This window comes from Brassica napus, chromosome C5 (genome assembly GCF_020379485.1).
Source record: "Brassica napus cultivar Da-Ae chromosome C5, Da-Ae, whole genome shotgun sequence".
In the NCBI taxonomy this organism is placed as follows: domain Eukaryota; kingdom Viridiplantae; phylum Streptophyta; class Magnoliopsida; order Brassicales; family Brassicaceae; genus Brassica; species Brassica napus.
Genome location: NC_063448.1, coordinates 4,803,069 through 4,827,839, shown reverse-complemented (window position 1 = coordinate 4,827,839; position 24,771 = coordinate 4,803,069). Strand labels below are relative to the sequence as shown.

Sequence of the window (24,771 nt, the reverse complement as noted above, 5' to 3'; positions counted from 1 at the left end):
AAGGGAATAAGAGTACCTAAATTAAAATCGCCTAAGTGGTCGAGACTACATTCTCTATTGATCTAGTGATCAATATGATATTAGGCAAATAGTCAAGGCAATCATGTTTGATTAACCCACAAAATTTATCACTTAGATGGCATTACCATACTTAACCATTCGGATTATGATGCAAATATTTAAAAGGGCACAAATGTTATCCCATAAGATCTCACGTGTGTGCAATATATCTATGCACAAGGGAATTTATTGTCCCAAGCACCACGAATTTGAGTATGTTCATGAAGGGGAGTGAGGACAAATCCCATGATACATGACCATACTAAAATCCGTGAAACATGGTCCACAACCATATTACATATTGGTTGAATTTGATATAAAGACCATTACCTATAAGGTTCAAATTCTAAAAGTCCATATGCTTGGGACACCATGAGTTATAAAAGAATGAACATGCATCAGGCCATAGTAATTATATCAGGTCAAATATATGTGCCATCTAAGATCATGTGATCTTAGAATCTCATAAAGAGGATTGAGAATATATGTTGGATATATATTATGAATATACTTTCTCCATAAGTTTATAAGAAACCTTGAGCCAAAATGGGTGATCTAATTATAGGCCAAGGAACAAGGATTACATAAGGTTTATGAATCCGAATATCCAACAATGAAAGGAGAAAAGTAATAAGCTGGTATAAAGAATGATAAAGAATGGTATCTACCATCTGGTATCAACCATCAATGTCTTGGCAAAGATCCTCGGACTAGAAAATAATTTATAGACGTCCATATGCTACAATGATAGCAAAATAAAATACCAGACACATTGACCCGAGAGAAAGAATGACTATGTCATTCCAGCTTAGCACCACACGGTTTTGATGTCTTAAAGACACAACCAAGTTGCTATAAAGTCTATATAAGATAGACCAAATAAATGTTCCAAATAAAGTTCCATAAATTCTAAGGAACCTCGGAAAGAAAGAAAGGTGCATGAGATAAAATCCGAGTTTTATTAAAGGAAATCATTCCAGACATTGAGATATAAGGCTCGCCAGCTGAACAACTAGGTACCATACCATATAGCTTGGGACGCCAAGTTATAAGGTTATTAAGGTCCTAGATAATGAAATCTCAAATTGATTTATGCCATGTCTGGAACTAAAAGGAACTATATATATATATATATATATATAAGTGTGTCGACACATACATTCATAGAAAATGCGCAAGTATGTAGCACATGAATACAAAGATATGTATCGAGGATCATAAACCCACACAAGAGTACTCATAATGAATAATGAAAGAAACGTGGGGTTTAAAGTGATATATAAAAGGTGTATTGTATTGGCCATGAATATGTAAACGCCATATGATGCCCAGTGAATATATAAATCCTGAAAGAAGGATAAATCGTGAGACAGATCGGGAAAGGTCTATATAATCCAATGTGGTGGATACTACTACATATTTCACTACATATGATGTCTGGAAGAAATTCAAAAGATGTAGTATGCTATATATGACTCACTGGATGATGATGATAATATTATTGGTACCAAAAGGTTTACCGAACGGTATTGAGCTCAGAATCAAAAGATGAGAAAAGAAGTTCTCTTGAACATCATTTTCCTAAAGTTGTTCATGGACTGAATTAAATTACTACATGTAAGCAAGTGAAGAGTTCTATAAGAACAATTCAAATCAGTCTATAGAGGAATTTTAAATTTCTTGTGTTTTATACTAACCAGCCTAAGATAGGTTAAATGGTTATTCATTAAACCTTAGAAAAGGTTATAGACCATCACCACAAATTAGCCAAATTTTGGTAATACTTATGGTTGGTCGAATTCTCAGCATGAACCAACCAAGCTGTAGTATGAATGAATAAGCTATCATAAAGATAAGCTATAAGATCGAAGTTCATCTTTGAACAAAAAGTCTAGGACCACATTATGCGTCCATATGCGACCCAACGGGTCCGACCATCATATATGAAGATAATGCAGCTTGCATTGCTCAACTCAAAGACGGGTATATCAAAGGTGACCGAACCAAACGTATTCTACCCAAGTTCTTCTTTACCCATGAGTTGCAGAAAGCTGGAGAGGTCAACGTCCTTCAGATCCGGTCTAGTGAGAACTCAACCGACCTCTTCACCAAGTCATTGCCCACCAGCACATTCAGGAAGCACACACAGCAGATTGGCATGCGAAGACTCAAGGGCCTTCAGTGATGTCCAAATCAAGGGGAGTAATGTGTGTTGTACTATTTTCCCTTTCTTTGGTTTCCTTTTTACCACATTGGGTTTTGGGTTTTCCAAGAGAGGTTTTAATGAGACAACATTAGCATGTTACAAACCCTATATGGTTATGGCATCCAAGGGGGAGTGTTATGAATCATGAAGTGGGTGGTCCATAACCTAGACCATACAAGTTCAAGACTAGAGTCCATTGGGGGTTTACATTCAGCCACATGGAAGACCCATTTAACCTTATGTCTTTATGAGTTTGACCATATCATTATGTAGAGTATCTTTGTAATCAATTCTCCCTTTGACTCCACCTTATATGAACCACTATATATAGTGGTGTAAGCAATAAGAAATATACAACACATTCTCACAAATCTTCTCTGAGATCTTAACAGAAAAGATCTAAACCTTCGGTTTTCAGGCATTAGAATGTTTAATTGGTTATTGACAAGAAAGGAATGAATTTTAATTGGTTGAATAGTTGAGTTTAGGTTTGATTTGATGGGCCAACTGTTAACTTTTGGGCTTGTGAAACCCAAAAAGCAGTAAAAAGAGAGGCAAAGCAAGCCCAAGAGATAAAGCACCTAGTAGTCGTTTTGTTTGTCATCATTTTCTTTTGCAAAGTTTTCAACTCTAAACAATATATAGTTCTATCACATACTCAGTACCGACCTTGAGGGGAAGCGGCATAAGCTTTAGCTTCCGGCCGTTAATTTCATAAACAAACTTCAGCCTTCAAATTTGTTTAGCGCCTTTGGTGCAGTGGTTAGGTATCAGTGCACACTTACAATTCCCTGGATTCGAACCTCCCTTATAGCCAATTTTTATTTTTAATGAACATACATAGCAGCCCATTTTTTTTTTTTTTGCTTCTAGTCGTTCTAAACTTAAGACCGGCACTGCACATACTACAAGTTTCGGACGAAGAATATTTACCGAGATATCAACCGAAAATTTGAAGATAAATACATTTTTTTAATAAATACTCCGTTGAACGGATTAATTAAAATATTTGCATCTAACACCGTCGAAAATTTAAAATTTATTTACTCAAAAAGAAAACACCGTCTTTTCGTTTAAGAAAAATATTTGTATCGAACACCGTTGAAAAGATTAATCAAACAAAATGAGATAAGTGTTATAAATCCATGATATGGATATGTGGATTGCCATTAACCATCAAGGAGGTTTACATCTGACCCGACTATCCGGTCCGTCTACACCCGTCTCCGGTTTGTCTCATCCGTCCAAGACTAGTCAAGATGAAGACTCATTCAACCGGAGCATTTATGAGCTTTGACCAAGTCTAGATATTTGTGGTCAATATGTAATAAATGTGTAGATACTCTCCTTTGTTGTAAACCCTTGGAACCTCCACTATATATTGATAGTGAGAGCTAATGAGAAAGACACAACTTTCACAACAACACTTCTCTCATATTTCTAACACGTTATCAGCACGATTGTGCTCTCCACCTGAGAAATCTCTCTCAGCCGGCGATCCTCTTTCCGGCCAGCTCCTCCGGTGCTCAGCCTTTGCTCCACCGGCGCTCAGCCTCCTCTCCACCAGGCCACCTCTCTCTCTCCGCCGGAAAACTCCTCTCTCTCTCAAATTCCGGCCAACTCTCACGGTGGTCCTCTCAGATTCTTGTGGTGAAAAAGGTAAACAAATCAAAACCTTGAAATCTATAGAACACCATTATGTCTGAAACAAATCTAGGATCTATATGAATCCATAACTTATAAACAATCTATGGATTTAAAATATTGATCTTGTTTCTATGATCCATATGATCCATATGAAACTTGATTCTAAAAGTATCTTGAATCCATAAAACTTAAAATTCTCTAAAGGTTCTATGTTTCTCTAAAAACTTATAAACTTATCAAAATACCTAAAGATCTACATGAATCTTGTTTATAAAAACTTATGAATCATAAAATTATTAGAGAAAGCTTAAACCTTTTTGATTCAATCCTTTTGTTTGGCCATTTTACCAGATGTGATAAACATAAGTGTATAATCTGGCCAAAACAAAATTCCATCAATCCCTTGCTGTGCCATTTTCGGCCAGATCTCCTAAAATCAGTCAACCCATCAATAAAATCGAAATTAAAATCATTCATTGCATATCCTTGACTATTAATATTTTCTTTGTAACTATCAAAGTTTTAAAAACCTTTTATGATTTTTATAAATGCATAATCGATTTTATAAATGCTTGTTTGAATTTATTAAGTGCATATCTTTGACTGAAAATTATTTCTAAAAGTTTTATAAGCCATAGTCTTGTTTTAAAATTGATATGTCATAAGGTAGAATAAAATCTGGTTGAAATCATTTGATCATATTGTTAATTAAACCAACCATGAACCGATTTTATATCATACTGAATTTTGATCACATAAGTTTGCTAGTTAAAATAAAACTTGATCTAGTTTCATCCTTGAACCTGATTCTATGATTAAATTATGAACTGATCATTTGCATACCTGATAGTATCATTTAGTAAATCATTAGATCGAACTTGAATCATCCTTTGCATGCATCCAACTATCATATTGTTAAAACTGGACATAGGTATCACATAATTGAAACCAAACATACATGTTCGCATAGCTTTAGCAATGATGATACTAGTGCGTCTGAAGTGGTTCATGTTGTTTGCATCTAAATGATTCACACTGTTTGCATATAGTTAGACAAAATCGGTTTCCATTTAAAATTTAGTACATTTGCTTTATTCAAAATTATAAACCAAGTTTTAACCGATTTTGAAAATCTACTTTGGTTTACAAATATCTTGAACATTATAAAAGTTATTTGTCTTGTCCATGATGCATTTTTTAAATCCATCCACATTGATTGACAAAATTTTTATCTTAATACATATAAAATATTTTCTGAAAATAAAATGCATAATAAATCATCAATCTCCTTGGCATATAAATTCAAGTCCTGAATTATATTATGAATCCTTACTCCTTTATGGATATTTGATTCAGATGTCGAAAATCAACAACCTTGAATATGCTTCCCTCAATCTCTCCGGAGATAATTACCTCCAATGGGAGCTTGATACCAAAATCCTCTTAAGGTCCAGAAACCTTGGTGATACTATCACTGAAGGCACTGAGCCATCAGACAAGGATAATTACAAGGCACTTGTTGTCATTCGCCATCACCTTGCTGAAGGTCTCAAGGACCAGTATCTCACAATTGAGAATCCTCTGGAACTTTGGACAGAGTTGAAAACCAGATTTAATCATCAGAAAACTGTGATATTGCCAAAAGCCCTTTATGATTGGAGAAACCTGAGAATCCAAGACTATAAGTCTGTGGAAGAGTATAACTCGGCTTTGTTCAAAATAGTCTCAAAGTTGAAACTTTGTGGTGAGACTATTACTGATGCTGATATGTTGGAGAAAACATTCTCCACATTCCACACCAGCAATGTTGTGCTTCAGCAACAGTACCGAGAGAAGGGTTTCTCCACTTATGCTGCCTTAATCTCTTGTTTGTTGCTAGCTGAGCAAAACAATGAGTTGCTCATGATGAACAGTGAGCTAAGGCCTCCTGGTGCTAAAGCATTGCCTGAGGCACATGCGGCCGTAGAGCCAAAAGATGAGACTCCAAGAGAGTCATACCGTGGTCGCATGAGAGGCCGTGGTAGATGGCAAGGTCGTAACCGTGGATTTCAACCACGTGGCCGTGGATTTCAACCACGAGACCATCTTGGTCGCAGCCGAGGCCGAGGCTACAGCCGAGGTCATCAAGCTAACCGTGGGTATAAGTCCGACTTCAAAACCCATGGCTCGAGCTCGACCAAATCTGCATGCTATCGTTGTGGGATGACCAATCATTGGGCTAATAAATGCAAAACTCCCCAACACCTTGTTAAGCTCTACCAGGAGAGCATAAAGGGCAAGAACTCTGAGGCAAATTTCGTCCATTATGATAATGAGAATGATCTGGACCATGAGGATGATCAAGCCCATGGCAGAGATGGTCATGAGGATTTTGAGACTTCAGACCTCCTTACAAGTGGCTGAATATGAAGATTTCGATATCATATTGCTTTATGAAATAAAGTTTTTACTTTATATATATGCCTTATACAAAGTCGAAATTATTAAGAACATAAAAAAAAAAAAAAAAAAAGCCATTAAAACATACTCTAAACCTTATGTAATATCTAAGGTGTTGACTCTTGTCTATTTTTCAGAAATGAAAGAAGACAAGAACCAGCTAGTAGTGGATAGTGGATCAAGTCACACTATATTAAAAGACAAAAGATATTTTGTTAACCTCATTTTAAAGAGTGCCAATATCAATACTATAGCAGGCACGGCCAGCCTTATTGAAGGCCATGGCCCGGCTCACTTAGTGATGCCTAAAGGCACGCATTTAGAAATTTCTAATGCATTATATTCTCCAAAATCAAAGAGAAATCTGTTAAGTTTCAAAGACATTCGCATGAATGATCTACATGTTGAAACTAGGGGCGAGGGAAAGAAAGAATTCCTCTTGATTTATGAAAATGCCCAAGGCCATAAGAAAGTCCTAGAGACTATCCCTGCTATATCAATAGGCCTCTATTGTGCCAATATAAAATCGAGTGAGGCTAACACTTCAATTCCTAATGAGTTCAGAGAAGCCTTTAAACAATGGCATGAAAGGCTTGGCCATCCTGGCAGATCCATGATGCGCAAAATAATCTCGAGCTCAACTGGCCATTCCTTGAAAGATAGGATAACTATCCCTATGAGCATTACATGTATTCCATGCTCACAAGGAAAATTAATAATAAGGCCATCACCTGGAAAGGTGAGTAAGGAAACATTAAACTTTCTGGAAAGAATACATGGTGATATATGTGGACCAATACACCCACCTTGTGGGACATTTCGATATTTTATGGTCCTCATTGACGCATCGACCAGATGGTCGCATGTTTGTCTATTATCATCTAGAAACTTAGCATTGGCAAGACTATTGGCACAGATCATAAGACTGCGAGCCCATTTTCCAGATTTTCCACTAAAGACTATACGTCTTGACAATGCAAGTGAATTCAGTTCCCAAGCTTTTAATGATTACTGTATGTCCATGGGGGTAAGTGTGGAACACTCCGTGGCACATGTACATACACAGAATGGATTGGCCGAATCCTTCATTAAAAGAATCCAGTTGATTGCTCGACCATTACTCATGAGGTCGAAGCTACCAGTATCAGCTTGGGGACATGCGGTATTACATGCTGCTGAATTAATACGCATAAGGCCATCCAGTGAACATAAATATTCTCCATCCCAATTACTCTCGGGTCATGAGCCAGACGTATCCCATATCAAAACATTTGGATGTTCTGTGTACGTCCCTATTGCACCACCACAGAGAACAAAAATGGGACCTCAAAGGAGGATGGGAATATATGTTGGTTTTGATTCTCCAACCATTATTAAATATCTTGAGCCTACTACTGGAGATTTATTTAAGGCCAGATATGCTGATTGTCATTTTGATGAATCAGAGTACCCAACATTAGGGGGAGAAAATAACAAGCTGGGAAAGAAATTGTATGGAATCAAACATCCTTATCATGGCAAGATCCTCGGACTCAATCATGTGATTTAGAGGTCCAGAAAATAATTCATATGCAAAAGCTAGCTAATCAATTGCCTGATTCCTTTGCTGACCCGAAAAGAGTGACTAAGTCCTATATACCAGCTTGTAATGCACCAATAAGTATTGATGTCCAAGATGGACACAATCAAGTGGCTACAGAGTCTAAAGCACGTCTTAAGCGTGGTAGACCAATTGGTTCCAAAGATAAAAGACCTCGGAAACTAAAGAAAGGTGCAAAAGAAACCGAGGTCATAGATTGTCCAGACAAGGCCGAAATGGCCATGCCTAAGGTACCAACCAATGAGACTCGGGACGCCGAGCCTCATGGTACTGAAGGTGCTAATGATGAGATCTCAATTAATTATTTAATGTCTGGGACAAGATGGAACCGGAAAGATGTCGACATCAATGATATATTTGCATACCAAGTAGCCCTTGATGTTATGGACTTAGATGAGGATCATGAACCCACGTCTATACTAGAGTGCACTCAAAGATCAGATTGGCTCAAATGGAAAGAAGCCATAAACGTGGAGTTAGAATCTTTTAAGAAAAGGAATGTCTTTGGATCGATTATCCGGACACCTTATAATGTTAAACCAGTGGGATATAAGTGGGTATTTGTGAGGAAGAGAAATGAACATGGTGAAATTGTAAGATACAAAGCACGGCTTGTTGCACAAGGATTCTCACAAATACCAGGCATCGATTATGAGGAGACATACTCCCCTGTGGTGGATGCAACTACATTTCGATTTTTAATAAGTCTGGCCATCAAAGAAAATTTGGATATGCGGTTAATGGATGTTGTAACCGCATACCTTTATGGTCCACTGGATAACGAAATATATATGAGATTACCAGAGGGTGTTGAGCTCAAAGCTAATAAAGGTTCTCGAGAAGAACACTGCATAAGGCTGAACAAATCCTTATATGGACTTAAGCAAAGTGGTCGAATGTGGTATAATCGCTTAAGCGAATACCTTGCCAAAGTTGGCTATAAGAACGACCCTATCAGTCCATGTATCTTTATAAAGAAGTTTGCAAACAAAGGATTTGTTATCATAGCAGTGTATGTTGATGATTTGAACATCATTGGAACCCCTGGGGAAATCGCCCAAACAGTTGAATATCTCAAGAAAGAGTTTGAAATGAAAGACCTAGGTAAAACTAAAGTCTGTTTGGGGTTACAACTTGAGTACATAAAAGGAGGAATCCTTGTGCATCAAAAGGCATATACAGAAAAAGTACTCAAGAGATTTAACATGGACCAGGCTCACCCATTGACCAGCCCAATGGTCGTGAGGTCCCTTGGAGTGGACACTGACCCATTCCGTCCTAAGGACGAGAATGAGAATGTCCTGGGTCCAGAAGTGCCTTACCTCAGTGCCATAGGAGCGTTACTGTATTTGGCTAGCCACACTAGACCAGATATATGTTTTGCCGTGAGTCTCCTAGCCCGTTTTAGTTCATGTCCGACCCAAAGGCACTGGAATGGAATTAAACATATCCTACGTTACCTTCAAGGAACTAAGGATTTGGGTCTATTTTATACCAATGAAACCAAAGATGGTTTAGTAGGCTTTGCTGATGCAGGCTACTTATCTGATCCACACCATGCTCGGTCCCAAACCGGATATGTGTTCACTCATGGTGGTACTGCAATATCATGGCGTTCCATGAAACAAACTATAGCAGCCACATCATCAAATCACTCAGAAATCTTAGCCATGCATGAGGCAAGTCGTGAGTGTGTATGGTTGAGGTCTATGACTCAACACATCCGATCAGATAGTGGAATGGTCGAGGACAATGGTCCGACCATCATATATGAGGATAATGCAGCCTGCATTGCTCAACTCAAAGATGGGTATATCAAAGGTGACCGAACCAAACATATACTACCCAAGTTCTTCTTCACACATGAGTTGCAGAAAGCCAAGGAGGTCAGCGTCACTCAAATCCGGTCAAGTGAGAACTCAGCCGACCTCTTCACCAAGTCACTTCCCACCAGCACATTCAGGAAGCTTACGCAGCAGATTGGCATGCGAAGACTCAAGGACCTTCAGTGATGTCCAAATCAGGGGGAGTAATGTGTGTTGTACTCTTTTTCCTGTCCTTGGTTTCCCTTTTTACCACATTGGGTTTTGGGTTTTCCGGGAGAGGTTTTAATGAGGCAACGTTAGCACATTACAAGCCCGATATGGTTATGGCATCCAAGGGGGAGTGTTATAAATCCATGATATGGATATGTGGATTGCCATTAACCATCAAGGAGGTTTACATCTGACCCGACTATCCGGTCCGTCTACACCCGTCTCCGGTTTGTCTCATCCGTCCAAGACTAGTCAAGATGAAGACTCATTCAACCGGAGCATTTATGAGCTTTGACCAAGTCTAGATATTTGTGGTCAATATGTAATAAATGTGTAGATACTCTCCTTTGTTGTAAACCCTTGGAACCTCCACTATATATTGATAGTGAGAGCTAATGAGAAAGACACAACTTTCACAACAACACTTCTCTCATATTTCTAACAATAAGTCATATGATGAGAATGAAAAACAAAGTCAACAACCAAAGATATCAATTTTATAAAAGTTAGCTCCCGGATATTTAATTCAATTAAATGGTTTACAGCATTTTTAGTCATGGTTTCATTTTAAAATTGAAAAAAAAAAAAGAATCCTAATAAAAGCGGGAGGCCAAACATCTCGGCTCTTCGTGTCTGTCTGGTAATTATTTCCTACGCACGACAAAATTCTCCTAATCTCTCTCTCTTCTGTCTTTCTCTTTCCGCCATTTCCCCGATCAAGTTTTTTCTTCTTCTTATCGATGCAATGACAACTCCACGATCGCCGGCGACAGATTTCTTCGGTATCTCCAAGACAGCATGCAAAGCATACAAATCAATCGTCACAAAACTGCACCCTCTCTCTTCTCATCGCAAAACCGACTCTCACTCCGACAACGATTCCGTACATTGATCAATTTTCCAAATATCTGATTTTTATCATCATTTTGGATTAAAAAAAAATGTAATGAATTTGATATTACATTTTTTCAGACGATCCACCAGAAATATCTAGAGGAGAAATTCGCGGAGGAGGATGATCTCATCGCTGCTCGGAGAGGTCTCCGGTTACAGAGCATGGACGATAGCTCCGTCTTCAAACGCCGTTCTTCTCTCCTATCTAACTCCAGCAGCCGCCGCAGCCACACGCCGCAAGCTCGTCCCACATACCTCTCCTCCGCCTCTTCCAACCGCCGTTCCACTTTCTCGAGAACCACCAGCCGCAGAGACGACGGCGGCGGCAGCAGCCACGGAGGCGTAGGGAGAACACACGGACTCAAATCACGCCCCGTTTCCAACAACGCGAGCCCGATGACGTCGCCTTTCACGAGCCCGAGAGGGAAAGATCAGACCTTGGGAGATTTGTTTGGCTCCGCGCAGGGACTAACGTCCACGTCCCCTCCGAGCTCTACCCCGTCTTCTCCGAAGACTATTTCGAAGAGCCGTAGCAAGAGAGATAAAGACGGGAGATCAGGGTCCACGACGTCGTTTTCGAAGAGCACGAGCACGAGACATCAGTCGAAGAGGGATACGGGTGGGTCAGTGGGGAGGAGCGTGAGCAGGAGGAGCACGACACCGATAGTTTTCTCTCAGTCGACGCAGCCGAAGAAGCCGCCGGCTGTGGAGAAAAAGCTCGAGTGTACGTTGGAAGAACTATGCCATGGTGGAGTCAAGAACATCAAGGTCACTAGGGACATCATCACCGATGAAGGGTTTGTCTCTCAAACTCATTCATTTTCTTTAAGTTTGGTTCGGTCTAGTGGTTGCAGGCACATTAGTTTTTGGGTTTTAATTTCAAAAATTCTAAATTTTTTAATAATTCTTTGAAAAAAATTTATTAAAGTTTTTTAAAAATGTTTTTTTATTTTTCAAGAAAAAGTTTTTTAAAAATGTTTATAATTCACAAATTTCAGATCCCGGCCATAAGTGGGTTTGTGTTTATCTTGCCTTGGTCCATTCATTGTGTTCTGTAATGGACAGGTTGATTAGGAAACAAGAAGAGACGTTGAAAGTGAACATCAAACCGGGATGGAAGAAAGGGACAAAGATCACATTCGAAGGAGTAGGTAACGAGAAACCAGGCTACCTCCCTGAAGATATCACGTTCGTGGTCGAAGAAAAGAGACATCCTCTGTTCAAAAGACGTGGTGACGACTTAGAGATTGCGGTCGAGATTCCACTTGTAAAGGCTTTGACTGGATGCAAACTCTCGGTGCCGTTACTGAGTGGTGAGTCGATGTCGGTATCTGTAGGAGAAGTGATCTTTCATGGGTTTGAGAAGGCTATTAAAGGTCAAGGTTTGCCTAACGCTAAAGAAGAAGGTAAACGAGGTGACTTGAGGATCACGTTTTTAGTGAATTTTCCTAAGAAGTTGAGCGAAGAACAACGATCAATTGCCTATGAGGTCTTGAAAGATTGTTCTTGGGCTTAAAGGTTGATATTATATACGGGTCTCATGCCATTCAATTCATGTCTTTTTCTTTGTATATAAGATTTACGAGTTGAGGGCTTGAGGCTTTATTATATTTTTCTTAGAGTGAGCTGTTGTTATATGATTCTTGATGTGGATGATACAATTGTCTTCTTTTAGTTTATTGACATTCTTATGAGTTATGAAGGATAAGGCTTAAGAATTGGTTGGCATTTCTTGTGACTAATGGCTAGGTATTGCTCGATTGGGGTTACAAAAACTACGTTCTCTATATAATTAATGTTTTCAGCTTTAAAGTCATAGACCGCATAGCGCAGTGGATTAGCGCGTCTGACTTCGGATCAGAAGGTCGTGGGTTCGACTTCCACTGTGGTCGTTTTTTTAGTATTTTGAGATATTTATACATGTTTGGAGTTTCTAGGAAATTGAAGCAGCGATAAACTTAGAGGAACACTAATCCCTTCACTATTTATAGTATTCACTATCGATATTCAAATAGGAGTAGTGTGAAGATGAAGCAATAAGAAACAAGATGGTTGGTTAAGGTCTCAAGACAATGGAGATGCCACTACAAGGGACAAGCATGCATGGTGGGTTAAGGTCTCAAGACAATGGAGATGCCACTACAAGGGACAAGCATGTATGGTGGGTTAAAGTCTCAAGACAATGGATTATTAGTTTATCATATCTCATCTACCATTTGCCATACTTGTAACCCCTATATATATGGGATGTTCCCATAAGCAAATTAATCAAGCAAATAAGATTCTCCTTATTTACTCTATCTCTCTCTACTTTCTAGATTAAACATCTCTCTCTCTCTTGTTCTTCACTATGTTCTTCAATTTCTAACATGGTATCAGAGCATCCAAGCTCTTGAACACCAAACTGCTTCCGCAAATTTACTCTATTCACCTTACTCTTTCACTTGTTTGGTTTACTTTCTTCATTTCTAGAGAACATATCTTGGCTTCCCTTGTTTTCTCTCTTGCCTAGCCTCAGAAATTCAAATTTCTCCTTGGCAAATTTTTTATTTTTTACCCGCTGGACAATAGCAAGCAAAGATGGAGCAGCACAAGCTAGTTAGGATTCCAGTCATCCTGAAAGGTCCTAACTACATTACCTGGTCGAGATTGACCAGGACAGCTCTTGGAGGAAGAGGTCTATGGGAGCACATCACCACAAGTGAGGCCCCAAGACAAATCACCCAAGGAGAAGATGGCAAGGAGGTTGTAGTGGTAGATGAAGGCAAATGGGGTCAGGAGGATCTCATGGTGCTGTCTATCTTGCAAGGCTCACTTGATACTCCTATCATGGAGTCTTACTCACATTGTGAGACTGCAAAGAAGCTATGGGATACCTTACACAAGGTATATGGCAACACTTCAAACCTCACCAGAATTTTTGAGGTTAAGAGGGCAATCAACAACTTACAGCAAGAGGAGATGGACTTCACCAAGCACCTTGGGAAGTACAGCCAGCTGTGGTCTGAACTTGAGATGCTGAGACCAAGTACCACTGATCCTAGTACACTAGAAGAGAGGCGTGAGCAAGACAAGGTCTTTGGATTGCTTCTCACACTCAACCCAAGCTTCAATGATGTACTTAAACACATATTGAGAGCTAAAGAGCTTCCAAGCTATGATGATGTGTGTGCTCAACTTCGGAAGGAGCTAGGCTCAGATGGTCTCTTTGGTGGAAAAGGGGAACTGTCTATGGCAAACAAAGCTGAGAAGATGGAGAGTGCTTCAGTCAACAAAGCACACTTCAAACCAAGAAGAGGAGGAGACAAGTCTGTGACTTGTGAGCACTGCAAGAATCTAGGCCACTCCAAAACCAATTGTTGGATCCTCCATCCTCACCTCAGACCTGCTTCAACCAACAGATACAACCAGGCCAAAGCACATGAAGCAAGAGCTCATGAAACCACAGTACCAGGCTCCATGCGCATAGGAGAAGATGGAAGAGCTATGATCTCAACCACCCACACTGGTGGATCCACATCCCATGCCATGTCCCAGCCATCCCCTGATGATGCCTTCATCCGCAAGTCAGACATTGAAGCCCTTATCAAAGCTATCAATGCAAACTCTGGTAACATCAGTGTCAATGCTTTAAATTCTATTCACAGTGCTTCACATACTACTAGACCTTTGATCATCGATTCAGGAGCTTCTCATCATATGATTAGGGATGCTAGACTGATTAGTGATGTTAAACCTGCTCTAGGGAGTGTAGTGATTGCTAATGGTGATAGAATTCCAATTGAAGGAGTAGGAAACTTGAAACTGTTTGATAAGGAGTCTCAAGCTTTTTATATGCCTACTTTCACATCCAACTTATTATCTGTTAAGAGAGCAACCAATGATCTAAATTGCAATGTTATTTTCAGTCCTAATGATGTGTGCTTTCAGGATATTAAGACCAGGAAGATGCTGGGAAAGGGTGTGAGCAAGGGAGAGCTTTACTTGCTTGAAAACACCAAGCTTTCAAATTTATCTTGTGCTTTCAATTCTGCTTCTGTGTTAGCTAGTGATGTTTTATGGCATGCTAGATTAGGTCATCCTCATTATCGTGCCTTAGGACTGATGTTACCTAATCTATCTTTAAAGAGTGGAAGTTGTGAGGCTTGTATTCTTGGTAAACATCAGAGATCTGTTTTCCCTAATTCTAAGACTATTTATGAAAATTGCTTTGATCTTGTGCACTCTGATGTTTGGACAGCACCTTGTATGTCTAGGGAGAACCATAAATATTTTGTTACATTCATAGATGAAAAATCAAAATATACATGGCTCACCTTGATTCAAACTAAAGATAGAGTTTTAGAAGCTTTTATTAACTTCCAAAACTATGTATCTAACCATTTCAATTCCAAGATCAAAATTTTTAGGTCTGATAATGGCGGAGAATATACAAGCACTGCTTTCAAACATCACTTAGCAAAACATGGCATAATCCATCAAACAAGTTGCCCATACACACCACAACAAAATGGAGTTGCTGAAAGGAAGAATCGCCATCTTATGGAGGTTGCAAGGAGCATGATGTTCCATACCAATGTTCCAAAGAGGTTCTGGGGAGATGCTGTGGTCTCAGCATGTTATTTGATCAACAGGATCCCCACCAAAGTCCTCCAAGATAACTCTCCCTTTCAGGTATTAAACAAAATAAAACCTCCAATTGATCACTTGCGTGTTTTTGGGTGTGTGTGCTATGTCTTGATACCAGGGGAACAGAGAAACAAGCTTGAAGCCAAGAGTGTCAAAGGCATGTTCATAGGATATACTCATGCGCAGAAGGGGTACAAGTGCTACATACCTGAATCAAGAAGAGTTATGGTCTCAAGGGATGTTAAGTTTGTGGAATCAAAGGGATACTATGATGAGAAGAGTTGGGAAAGCCTTCAGGATCTCTCACAAGGATCTTCAGATAGGGCAAACAACTTGAGAATCATTCTGGAAAACCTAGGCATCAGCCAGCCTCAAACAAGTGGCGTACCGAGCACTTCACATATACCTCCAGTTGTGGATGAAGCTACATCAATTGAAGAAGCAGTCCATCCTGATCATGAGGGGGGAAACCAACCTAATTTGCAAGTTATCCATGAGGAAGCTATCCCTGAAGAAGATATCCATGACGAAGCTATCCACGAGGAAGCTATCCAAGAAGAAGCTATCCAAGAAGAAGTTGTTAATGATCAAGATGGAATGCAACAAGAAGTTCAACCATTAAGGAGGAGTACAAGGGTGAAGAAACCATCTCAGTGGATGGACACCAAAGTATACTTCAACAACAATGCAGTAGCTCATCCTATCCAAGCAACATGTTCTTTTGCGAGACTATCTGAAGAGCATGTAGTCTTCATCAGCAACCTAGATCAAGAGTATGTACCAAAGACTTATGAAGAAGCCATGAAGCATGAAGAGTGGAGAGCGTCAGTTGGGGATGAAGTTGGTGCCATGATCAAGAATGATACTTGGTATGAAACTGAGCTCCCCAAAGGAAAGAAAGCTGTTACAAGCCGTCTACTCTTCACCATCAAGTACCTTGCCAATGGGAAACCAGAAAGAAAGAAAACAAGGCTAGTTGCAAGAGGATACACCCAAGTCTATGGAGAAGACTATCTGGATACATTTGCACCAGTAGCTAAACTCCACACCATAAGAATTCTACTCTCATTGGCAGTGAACTTGGAATGGGATTTATGGCAGATGGATGTCAAAAATGCTTTTCTTCAAGGAGAGCTGGAGGATGAGGTTTACATGAGGCCACCTCCGGGTATGGAAGACATGGTCAAGCCAGGGAATGTCCTAAGGTTGAAGAAAGCAATATATGGGTTAAAACAGTCACCAAGGGCTTGGTACCACAAACTGAGTACAACTCTCAATGGAAGAGGGTTTGTAAAGTCAGAAGCTGATCATACACTCTTCACACTCACAAGCAAGCAAGGAATTGTGGTGATTCTTATTTATGTAGATGATATTATCATCACAGGAAGTGACAAGGAAGGTATTATCTCAACCAAAGTCTTTCTTAAGTCTACTTTTGATATTAAAGATTTGGGTGAGCTAAAGTACTTTCTAGGGATAGAAATATGCCGCTCTAAAGAGGGGCTTTTCTTATCTCAAAGGAAGTACACACTTGATCTTTTGAATGAGGCAGGAAATCTTGGAGCGAAAGTAGCCAAGACTCCACTAGAAGATGGGTATAAGGTGCTGCGTGAGGGGGAGATTGAAGACAAGCCCTATACTGACGTTAAACACTATAGAAGAATTGTAGGAAAGCTGATATACCTCACCATCACCAGGCCTGATGTATGCTTTGCAGTTAACCAAGTAAGCCAGAATATGCAAGCTCCCAAGATACACCATTGGAACATGGTTGAAAGGATCCTAAGATACCTAAGAGAGGCGCCAGGGCAAGGAGTGTGGATGGGATGCAACAAAAATACAGAGATAGTTGGGTATTGTGATGCTGATTGGGCAGGAGACAGAGTGGATAGGAGATCCACTACCGGCTATTGTACATTTATTGGAGGCAATCTTGTCACTTGGAAGAGCAAGAAACAGAAGATAGTGTCATGCTCAAGTGCTGAAGCTGAATATAGGGCAATGAGGAAGCTCACTAGTGAGTTGATTTGGATCAGAAACCTACTTCGAGACTTGGGTATAGAGACATCAACTCCAATCACCATGCATTGTGATAATCAAGCAGCAATACACATAGCTTCCAACAGTGTGTTCCATGAGAGGACTAAACACATTGAGGTGGATTGTCATAAAGTTAGGCAAGCAGTGGAACAAAGGATCATCTTACCCTGCTACACAAGAAGTGAGGATCAACTAGCTGACATCTTTACCAAGGCTGCAAGCACCAAGGTTTGCGAGTTCATACATTCCAAGTTAGGACTCGTAGATTTTTCATCACACTAATCCTCTTAGCCATGAAGTGTTCTACTCTTTTTCCTTGGCTTGGTTTTTATCCCATGAGGTTTTTCCAAGCTAAAGGTTTTAATGAGGGAATGCTTCATGGTTTCCAAGTTTGACCAGTCCCTATGGTCAAGCTTGAGGGGGAGTGTGAAGATGAAGCAATAAGAAACAAGATGGTTGGTTAAGGTCTCAAGACAATGGAGATACCACTACAAGAGACAAGCATGCATGGTTGGTTAAGGTCTCAAGACAATGGAGATGCCACTACAAGGGACAAGCATGCATGGTGGGTTAAGGTCTCAAGACAATGGAGATGCCACTACAAGGGACAAGCATGTATGGTGGGTTAAAGTCTCAAGACAATGGATTATTAGTTTATCATATCTCATCTACCATTTGCCATACTTGTAACCCCTATATATATGGGATGTTCCCATAAGCAAATTAATCAAGCAAATAAGATTCTCCTTATTTACTCTATCTCTCTCTACTTTCTAGATTAAACATCTCTCTCTTGTTCTTCACTATGTTCTTCAATTTCTAACAAGTAGTTTAACAAAAAAACACATTAAATTTTTCAATTATCTATAGAACTCATTAAAAATCAAATCATTTCAACACCTCCATAGTGTTGCTTCAGCTCATAAACATACAAATACAAGTTTATACATTTACATACTTACAACCCCGTGATAAAGAAAAGAAAGCTGCATAAACTTTACCCTTTTTTTTTAAGCGCGCGAAACTCCATATAACGTTTTTACTTGCAATTAAAGAATAGTCTCATAAGTTTAAAAACCCCACCGACGCAGGGAAAAATACATACATAGTGTAATGAGGCAAAGAAACCCATACATCCCGAAGATGGTTACAAATCCTAAGAATGTTTAAAGAGCGTGTTAGGTTTCTAGATACCGCTGAGGAATTCAATTTATTGGAAAAAGATGAAAGATGAAAGATTCAGGACTCACCAATGGAATAATAAAACAGGATGGGATGTTTTGCCAGTATACCAATAACCTGTTCATTTTTGAGAGAGTTGCGAAAGTTTCCGTGAATATCTATCACGTATGTCATCACGGCCGTCAAGGCAGCAGCCTATGAATATATAATTGTCAACAATCAAGAACAGGTCTCAGCAATGAGAAACCAGGTCAAGATTCCAAAACAGGAGCAACAAGAAAGCAATATGCAGACAAAAGAGAAAGAGATCGACTCACAAACTACAACATCAAAAACGCATGCCAGACGGTGAAGTAATCATCAAGGGGCTGCTCGACCTCAGGGAGGTGAAACTGAGCATTGCAAGTGGTGCAGTTAGAGAAAGCAAAGCTTCCATCATTGAGCGATCGCCAATGATCGAGACACGAACGATGCACAAATTTCTGAGTGCCTTTGCACATACACGATGATATCAATTCATCGCCGCCGCCATCATTCTCCATCAGACAGAAACGACAGCAAGCAGAAACACTCTCCGAATCTTCAGCCTTTATTATCTCATCGGAAACACTCAGCTTCTGCGAATCCGTTGGCTGCAATTGTACTTCACCTTGCATCATTGATGAGCCAAAACTGGAAAAAGGTCACTGTGAGAGAAAGATAAACATAGAGGCTTGAGGAGAGAAAAATCTGAACCAGATCCCAAAGAAAACAGAGATATTAAAATAAAATAAAAATATGGGGTGAGAGAGGCCATCTTGGAATATGATTATTTATTTCGAAGAAAATATCTGTTGAAACATTCAATAGCATCGGTTCTGAAGCAGCCTTAATATAAATTTATAATGGAAGGAGAGCAAGTGGGAGTGAAGAACATAGTGGTGATGGTGGAGAAACACTGTTTATGTTGTTTAGGAGGGACTTGATCCTGTTTCTTTGTTTCTTTATTGAAACTTGCTTAAGTTGTAATTACTTGACATCCACGTTAACTACTATCAAAAAGAATGACATGAGTCTTATTCTTATTATGCATCACCAACATATTCTCTAATGTGATGATTCGATAGAAAGTGAAACAATTTTTGAGTAATTTAAATCATGGCGTCTTCTTTATGGGTTTCAATAACGAAATCAGAAGTTGGACGAGCGATGCACGTGAGAACAAACCCTTCGCTGGTCACGTTTATAGTGAATTTTCCTAAGAAGTTGAGCGAAGAACAACGATCAAAGCCTCATAGGCTTTGAAAGATTGTTCTTGGGCTTAAAAGATTGGTAATATACGAGGTTCATGCCATTCACTCCATGTCTTTTTCTTTGTTCTTCTTTGTATATAAGATTTACGATTTGAGGGCTTGAGGCTTTATTATGTTTTTCTTAGAGTGAGTTGTTATATGACTCTTGATGTGTATGATACAACTGTCTTCTTTTTTAGTTTATTGTCATTCTTATGAAGGCTAAGGCTTAAGGATTGGTTGGCATTTCTTGTGGCTATTGCTCGATTGGTTACAAAATCTAGTTATATATAACGACATATTCATCAAAATATTCAACCATCGACCGCATAGCGCAGTGGAGATAGTTATATTTTTGGAGTTTTCTAGGAAATATAAGCTACAATAAACTAAAGAAACACTAATCCATTCACTGTTTGTTCTTTTTGAAACAATGAACAACCATCAAACTGATTATCTATTATCAAGCTTTCAACAATGGAGTTCATAAGACGTGAATGCCAAAGAGAATAGTTTGTTATGAATGAATAAACTTTTCACATTAATTTAATCTATACAAGATGAGCTGCTTATATACAAGAGTCAGTTACTGCTATCATAAGTTTAGTGAGTCTGCTAACGTGTACCGCTAGCTAACATACACCGTTGATATTTGCATATTTCTAATGTTTTATCCATTCATCCATATGCATTTTGATCATATAGATTAGGATTTAGCCATGTTTAGGTTGCATTTTGCATACATGAGTCCTTATCAGGTATTGGAGTACCACATGGAGTTTTTAGAGACATTTGGGTGCAATTGGAGTCCAAAAGAAGTGTTTAAAGTGATCGTTGGGCGAGCACCTTACCGGAGCGACCAGTCCAGAGCGACACCGTCAAGTCGCTCTGATCTCCCTATCAGAGCGATCTTACCAGAGCGACAGGGAAGAGTCGCTCGCGTTTTGATCACCCGGAGATGCGAGAACGAGTCCGGAGCGACCCCTCGCAGCGACACAGTGAGGTCGCTCCCGAAGCATGGAGCGACTACTCGGAGCGACGAGCGGAGGTCGCTCGCGTTTTCATGTCCGGAGCGACCTCTCGCAGCGACACAGCGAGGTCGCTCCCGAAACATGGAGCGACTATTCGGAGCGACGAGCGGAGGTCGCTCGCGTTTTCATCACTCGGAAACGCGAGAACGAGTCCGGAGCGACCTCTCGCAGCGACACAGCGAGGTCGCTCCCGAAGCATGGAGCGACTACTCGGAGCGACGAGCGGAGGTCGCTCCGCGTCTTATTTCTGCTCGAACTTATGATTTCTCAAGGGCCTTTTGGTCATTTCATGATGCACGTTTTTATTTTCTAAACCTATGTTTTAATACTCTGTAAGCCACCAGGAGGCATATCATCTTTTGTTCTTAAGAAAAGCCACCAAAAACCTTTGGAAAGTCATCTCTTGAATCAATTGATCAGTTTTGTTATTGAAATTCTGTGTTCTTATATCTACTTTTTTTTTGTGTTTCTCTACATGATTAATCTGAAATCCAACATGGGTTTAAGAGGAATTATGGAGATTAGTGAGTAATCCCCCTTTGAATTCATGGGTTAGGGAGATTAAGAGTGATTAGGTTAGAGCTAGGATGTTTTAGTGTAGATCATTCATATTTCCTTGCTAGCAGAGTGAACCTAATGCATCTTCTGAGTTGGCCCCTCAGTTGTTGATCTTTAGGCATTTCTCACCCGAAAGGTGTTCGAGGAAATGCCCGAGACAACTCTTCCTAGCTTTTAGCATACTTTGCCAAAGACATTTGTTGTTAGAGGTGCTAAGATAGCCATTGGACTTGCTAGTTATGATTACTTTCATATTATTCAACCAAAGACATTTGATGCTTGGATTGTGTTAGTAAATGAACATTCATCTAGACATAGAGTTTGTTTAGGATTGTGTCTAAGCTTAAGGTTGATAGTTTGATTGATCGTTTGCCATCCTTAGTTCGAAACTTGATCACCCGAGGTCTAATCCCTATATCCATGAGTTCTCTTTTCCCATAGTTAAGAAAGTATCATTTAGTTATTCCTTTTAGTTAGTTATAGTTTAAAAACCCTTTTAAAACCATTGGTTGCACTTAGATTAAGTGATTACTTGCATTCTCGGTGCTTTCATATCTCTCAGAACTGGTTCGACAATCATTTATACTACAACATTTGTCTTAGGAGCCTTGAAAACTCCTAACATCAAATTGGCGCCGTTGCCAAATTCTGAGTAGATTTAAACATTGAGATTTAGTCAATTGCTTGAGACTAAGTCATTTTTATTTTCTTTTGTTACTGACTCTTTTTCACCTCCTCTTATTCTACAGGTGTATGAACTTGCGGAGCAACGGTCCATCAAACCTAGTTCCACGAGCTGCAGACATCAGAGCTTTAGAGAGAGAGTGTGCTAGAAAGAAAAGAGAAGAAGAGCAACAGGCTCAACTGCAAAGACTGAACACTGATATGGGAGACGTTCATCAGCATGATGCAGGCGTCAATGGCGCTAATAACAATGCTCCAGCTAACCAACAGCGAGCAGCTCGACCCATTGGCACTTACGATCGCCCCAACATTCATGGTCATAGATTGGGAATCCGAGCACCCGCTGTGGCAGCCAACAACTTTGAGATCAAATCAGGACTCCTCAACGTGATCGAGAACAACAAGTATCATGGCTTGGCTCTAGAGGATCCATTTGATCACTTGGACAGGTTCGACAGCTACTGTGGGTTGTCAAAAACCAATGGTGTGTCCGAAGATGCCTTAAAGCTCAAGCTATTCCCTTTCTCTTTGGGGGATAAGGCACGTCAGTGGGAGAAGTCTCTACCCAGCGACTCTATCACCACTTGGGATGATTGCAAGAGAGCATTCTTGGAGAAGTTCTTCTCTACTTCAAGAACTGCTAAGCTGAGAAATGAGATTTCCAGCTTTCAACAGAAGGGCTTGGAAGGATTCAGTGAAGCCTGGGAGAGATTCAAGGGCTACCAAGCTCAATGCCCACACCATGGTTTCTCTAAGGAGAGTTTGCTGAGCACATTCTACCGTGGTGCTCTTCCTAAGTACAGGGCCAGACTGGATACAGCTAGCAATGGGTTCTTCTTGGGGAGAACTGAGGAGGATGCAGAGGAGCTGGTTGACAACATGGTTAAAAGTGATGCAGTCTACAGTGGAGACCACGACAGAGGTAGTAGAACAGATGATAAGCAGACGAGGAAGGAGTTGAAGGCTCTACAAGATAAGATAGACATCCTCATTGCTGACAAAGCTACCCAAGAGCAGCTGCACTTTGTTGGCAACCCAAGCCAAGAGACACCAGTTGTTGTCCATGAAGTTGAGGGTTTGGAAGGTCAGGAAGAGCTGTGTTTCATCAACAACAATGGTAGCTGGTACAAGAAAGAGCCCAACTTTCAGTACAACAACTACCAACAGAAATCCTATTCCAACAACCAACAGAGTGGTTATCAGCCTCGGAATAATCAGCAAGGCAGCTATCAACCTCAGCAAAACCCTCCTCCTGGTTTCAACAACAAGGGCAACCATTCTTCCCAACAGCAATCTAATCCCTCTACCTCAACTCCTCAGGTCAACACCACTGAAGCTCTACTGAAACAAATCCTGGAGTCTCAAACAAGAAGTGAGAAGCATGTTGGCTATGAGTTGAAGAACCTTCACTCAAAGATTGATGGGAGCTACAATGAGCTCAACAACAAGTTCAGAGCTTTGGAGAACCAGTTTGCTGCCATGAACACTCAACAAAATCGCCAACAAGGTTCTCTACCTGGAAAATCTGAGCAAAACCCAAAGGAAACCATGAAAGCTATCACTCTCAGGAGTGGTAAGGAGTTACCTCAGAGAACTCTCACCAAGGATGCTGAGAAACAAAGTGAGGGGGTTGCCATCAACATAGATGATGAAGTGGTGATTGTTGATGAGAAGATCAATGACGAGATCTTAGAGAAGATAGTGGAAGCCAAAGGAAAAGGAAAGGTTGGAGAAGAGAAGAAAACAGTTAAGGATGGTGAAGTTGTCACTCCTGCCAGTGAAAGTTCTTTTGTTCCTCCTGCCTATGAGCCCAAGCTCCCATTCCCAGGTCGATTCAAGAGGCAGCTGCTAGAGAAGTACCAAGCTCTATTTGAAAAGCAAATGAGTGAAGTCCAGATCACAATGCCCATTATTGATGCTTTCATGCTGATTCCTCAATACAGCAAGTTCCTGAAAGATGCTGTAGCTGCAAAGAAGAAAGAGATGGAGGGCATGGTGATTCTCACTCATGAGTGCAGTGCTATCATTCAGAGGCTTGTCATTCCAAAGAAGCTAGAAGATCCAGGATGCTTCACATTACCTTGTGCTCTTGGACCTATGGTATTTGATAGATGTCTCTGCGATTTGGGAGCTAGTGTCAGCTTGATGCCCCTATCTGTTGCTAAGAAGCTCGGCTTCACTCAGTACAAGAAGTGTAGACTTTCTCTGGTATTGGCTGATCGTTCAGTGAAGTACCCTGTGGGTATCTTAGAGGACCTCCCAGTGATGGTTGGAAATTATGAGATCCCTACAGACTTTGTGGTGCTTGAAATGGGTGAAGAAGCTCAAGACCCTTTAATCCTTGGAAGGCCTTTCTTAGCAACAGCAGGAGCTATTGTTAATGTGAAAGAAGGCAAGATTGATCTCCATCTGGGTAAAGGGCACATTCTCCATTTTGACATCAAAGAGGTAATGAGGAGGCCAACAGTTCAAGGGCAAGTGTTCTACATTGAAG

The 24,771-nt window shown here is 40.2% G+C and overlaps 1 protein-coding gene and 2 non-coding genes across 3 annotated transcripts; 2 read left to right on the top strand and 1 right to left on the bottom strand.

The window, feature by feature from the left end:
• Window positions 1-10,083: 10,083 nt before the first annotated feature.
• On the top strand, window positions 10,084-13,182 carry LOC106356287 (chaperone protein DnaJ-like). The gene is made up of 3 exons (XM_013796073.3): window positions 10,084-10,871; window positions 10,961-11,679; window positions 11,948-13,182. The coding sequence occupies exons 1-3, from the start codon at window positions 10,734-10,736 to the stop codon at window positions 12,396-12,398; spliced, it is 1,308 nt and encodes a 435-aa protein (XP_013651527.1). The 5' UTR covers window positions 10,084-10,733; the 3' UTR covers window positions 12,399-13,182.
• On the top strand, window positions 12,701-12,774 carry TRNAR-UCG. The gene has a single exon. It is a non-coding gene; the product is annotated as a tRNA-Arg (tRNA).
• Window positions 13,183-22,919: 9,737 nt separating the features above from the next.
• Window positions 22,920-23,026, bottom strand: LOC125588047. The gene has a single exon (XR_007324443.1). It is a non-coding gene; the product is annotated as a small nucleolar RNA R71 (small nucleolar RNA).
• Between the last annotated feature and the right edge of the window lie 1,745 nt (window positions 23,027-24,771).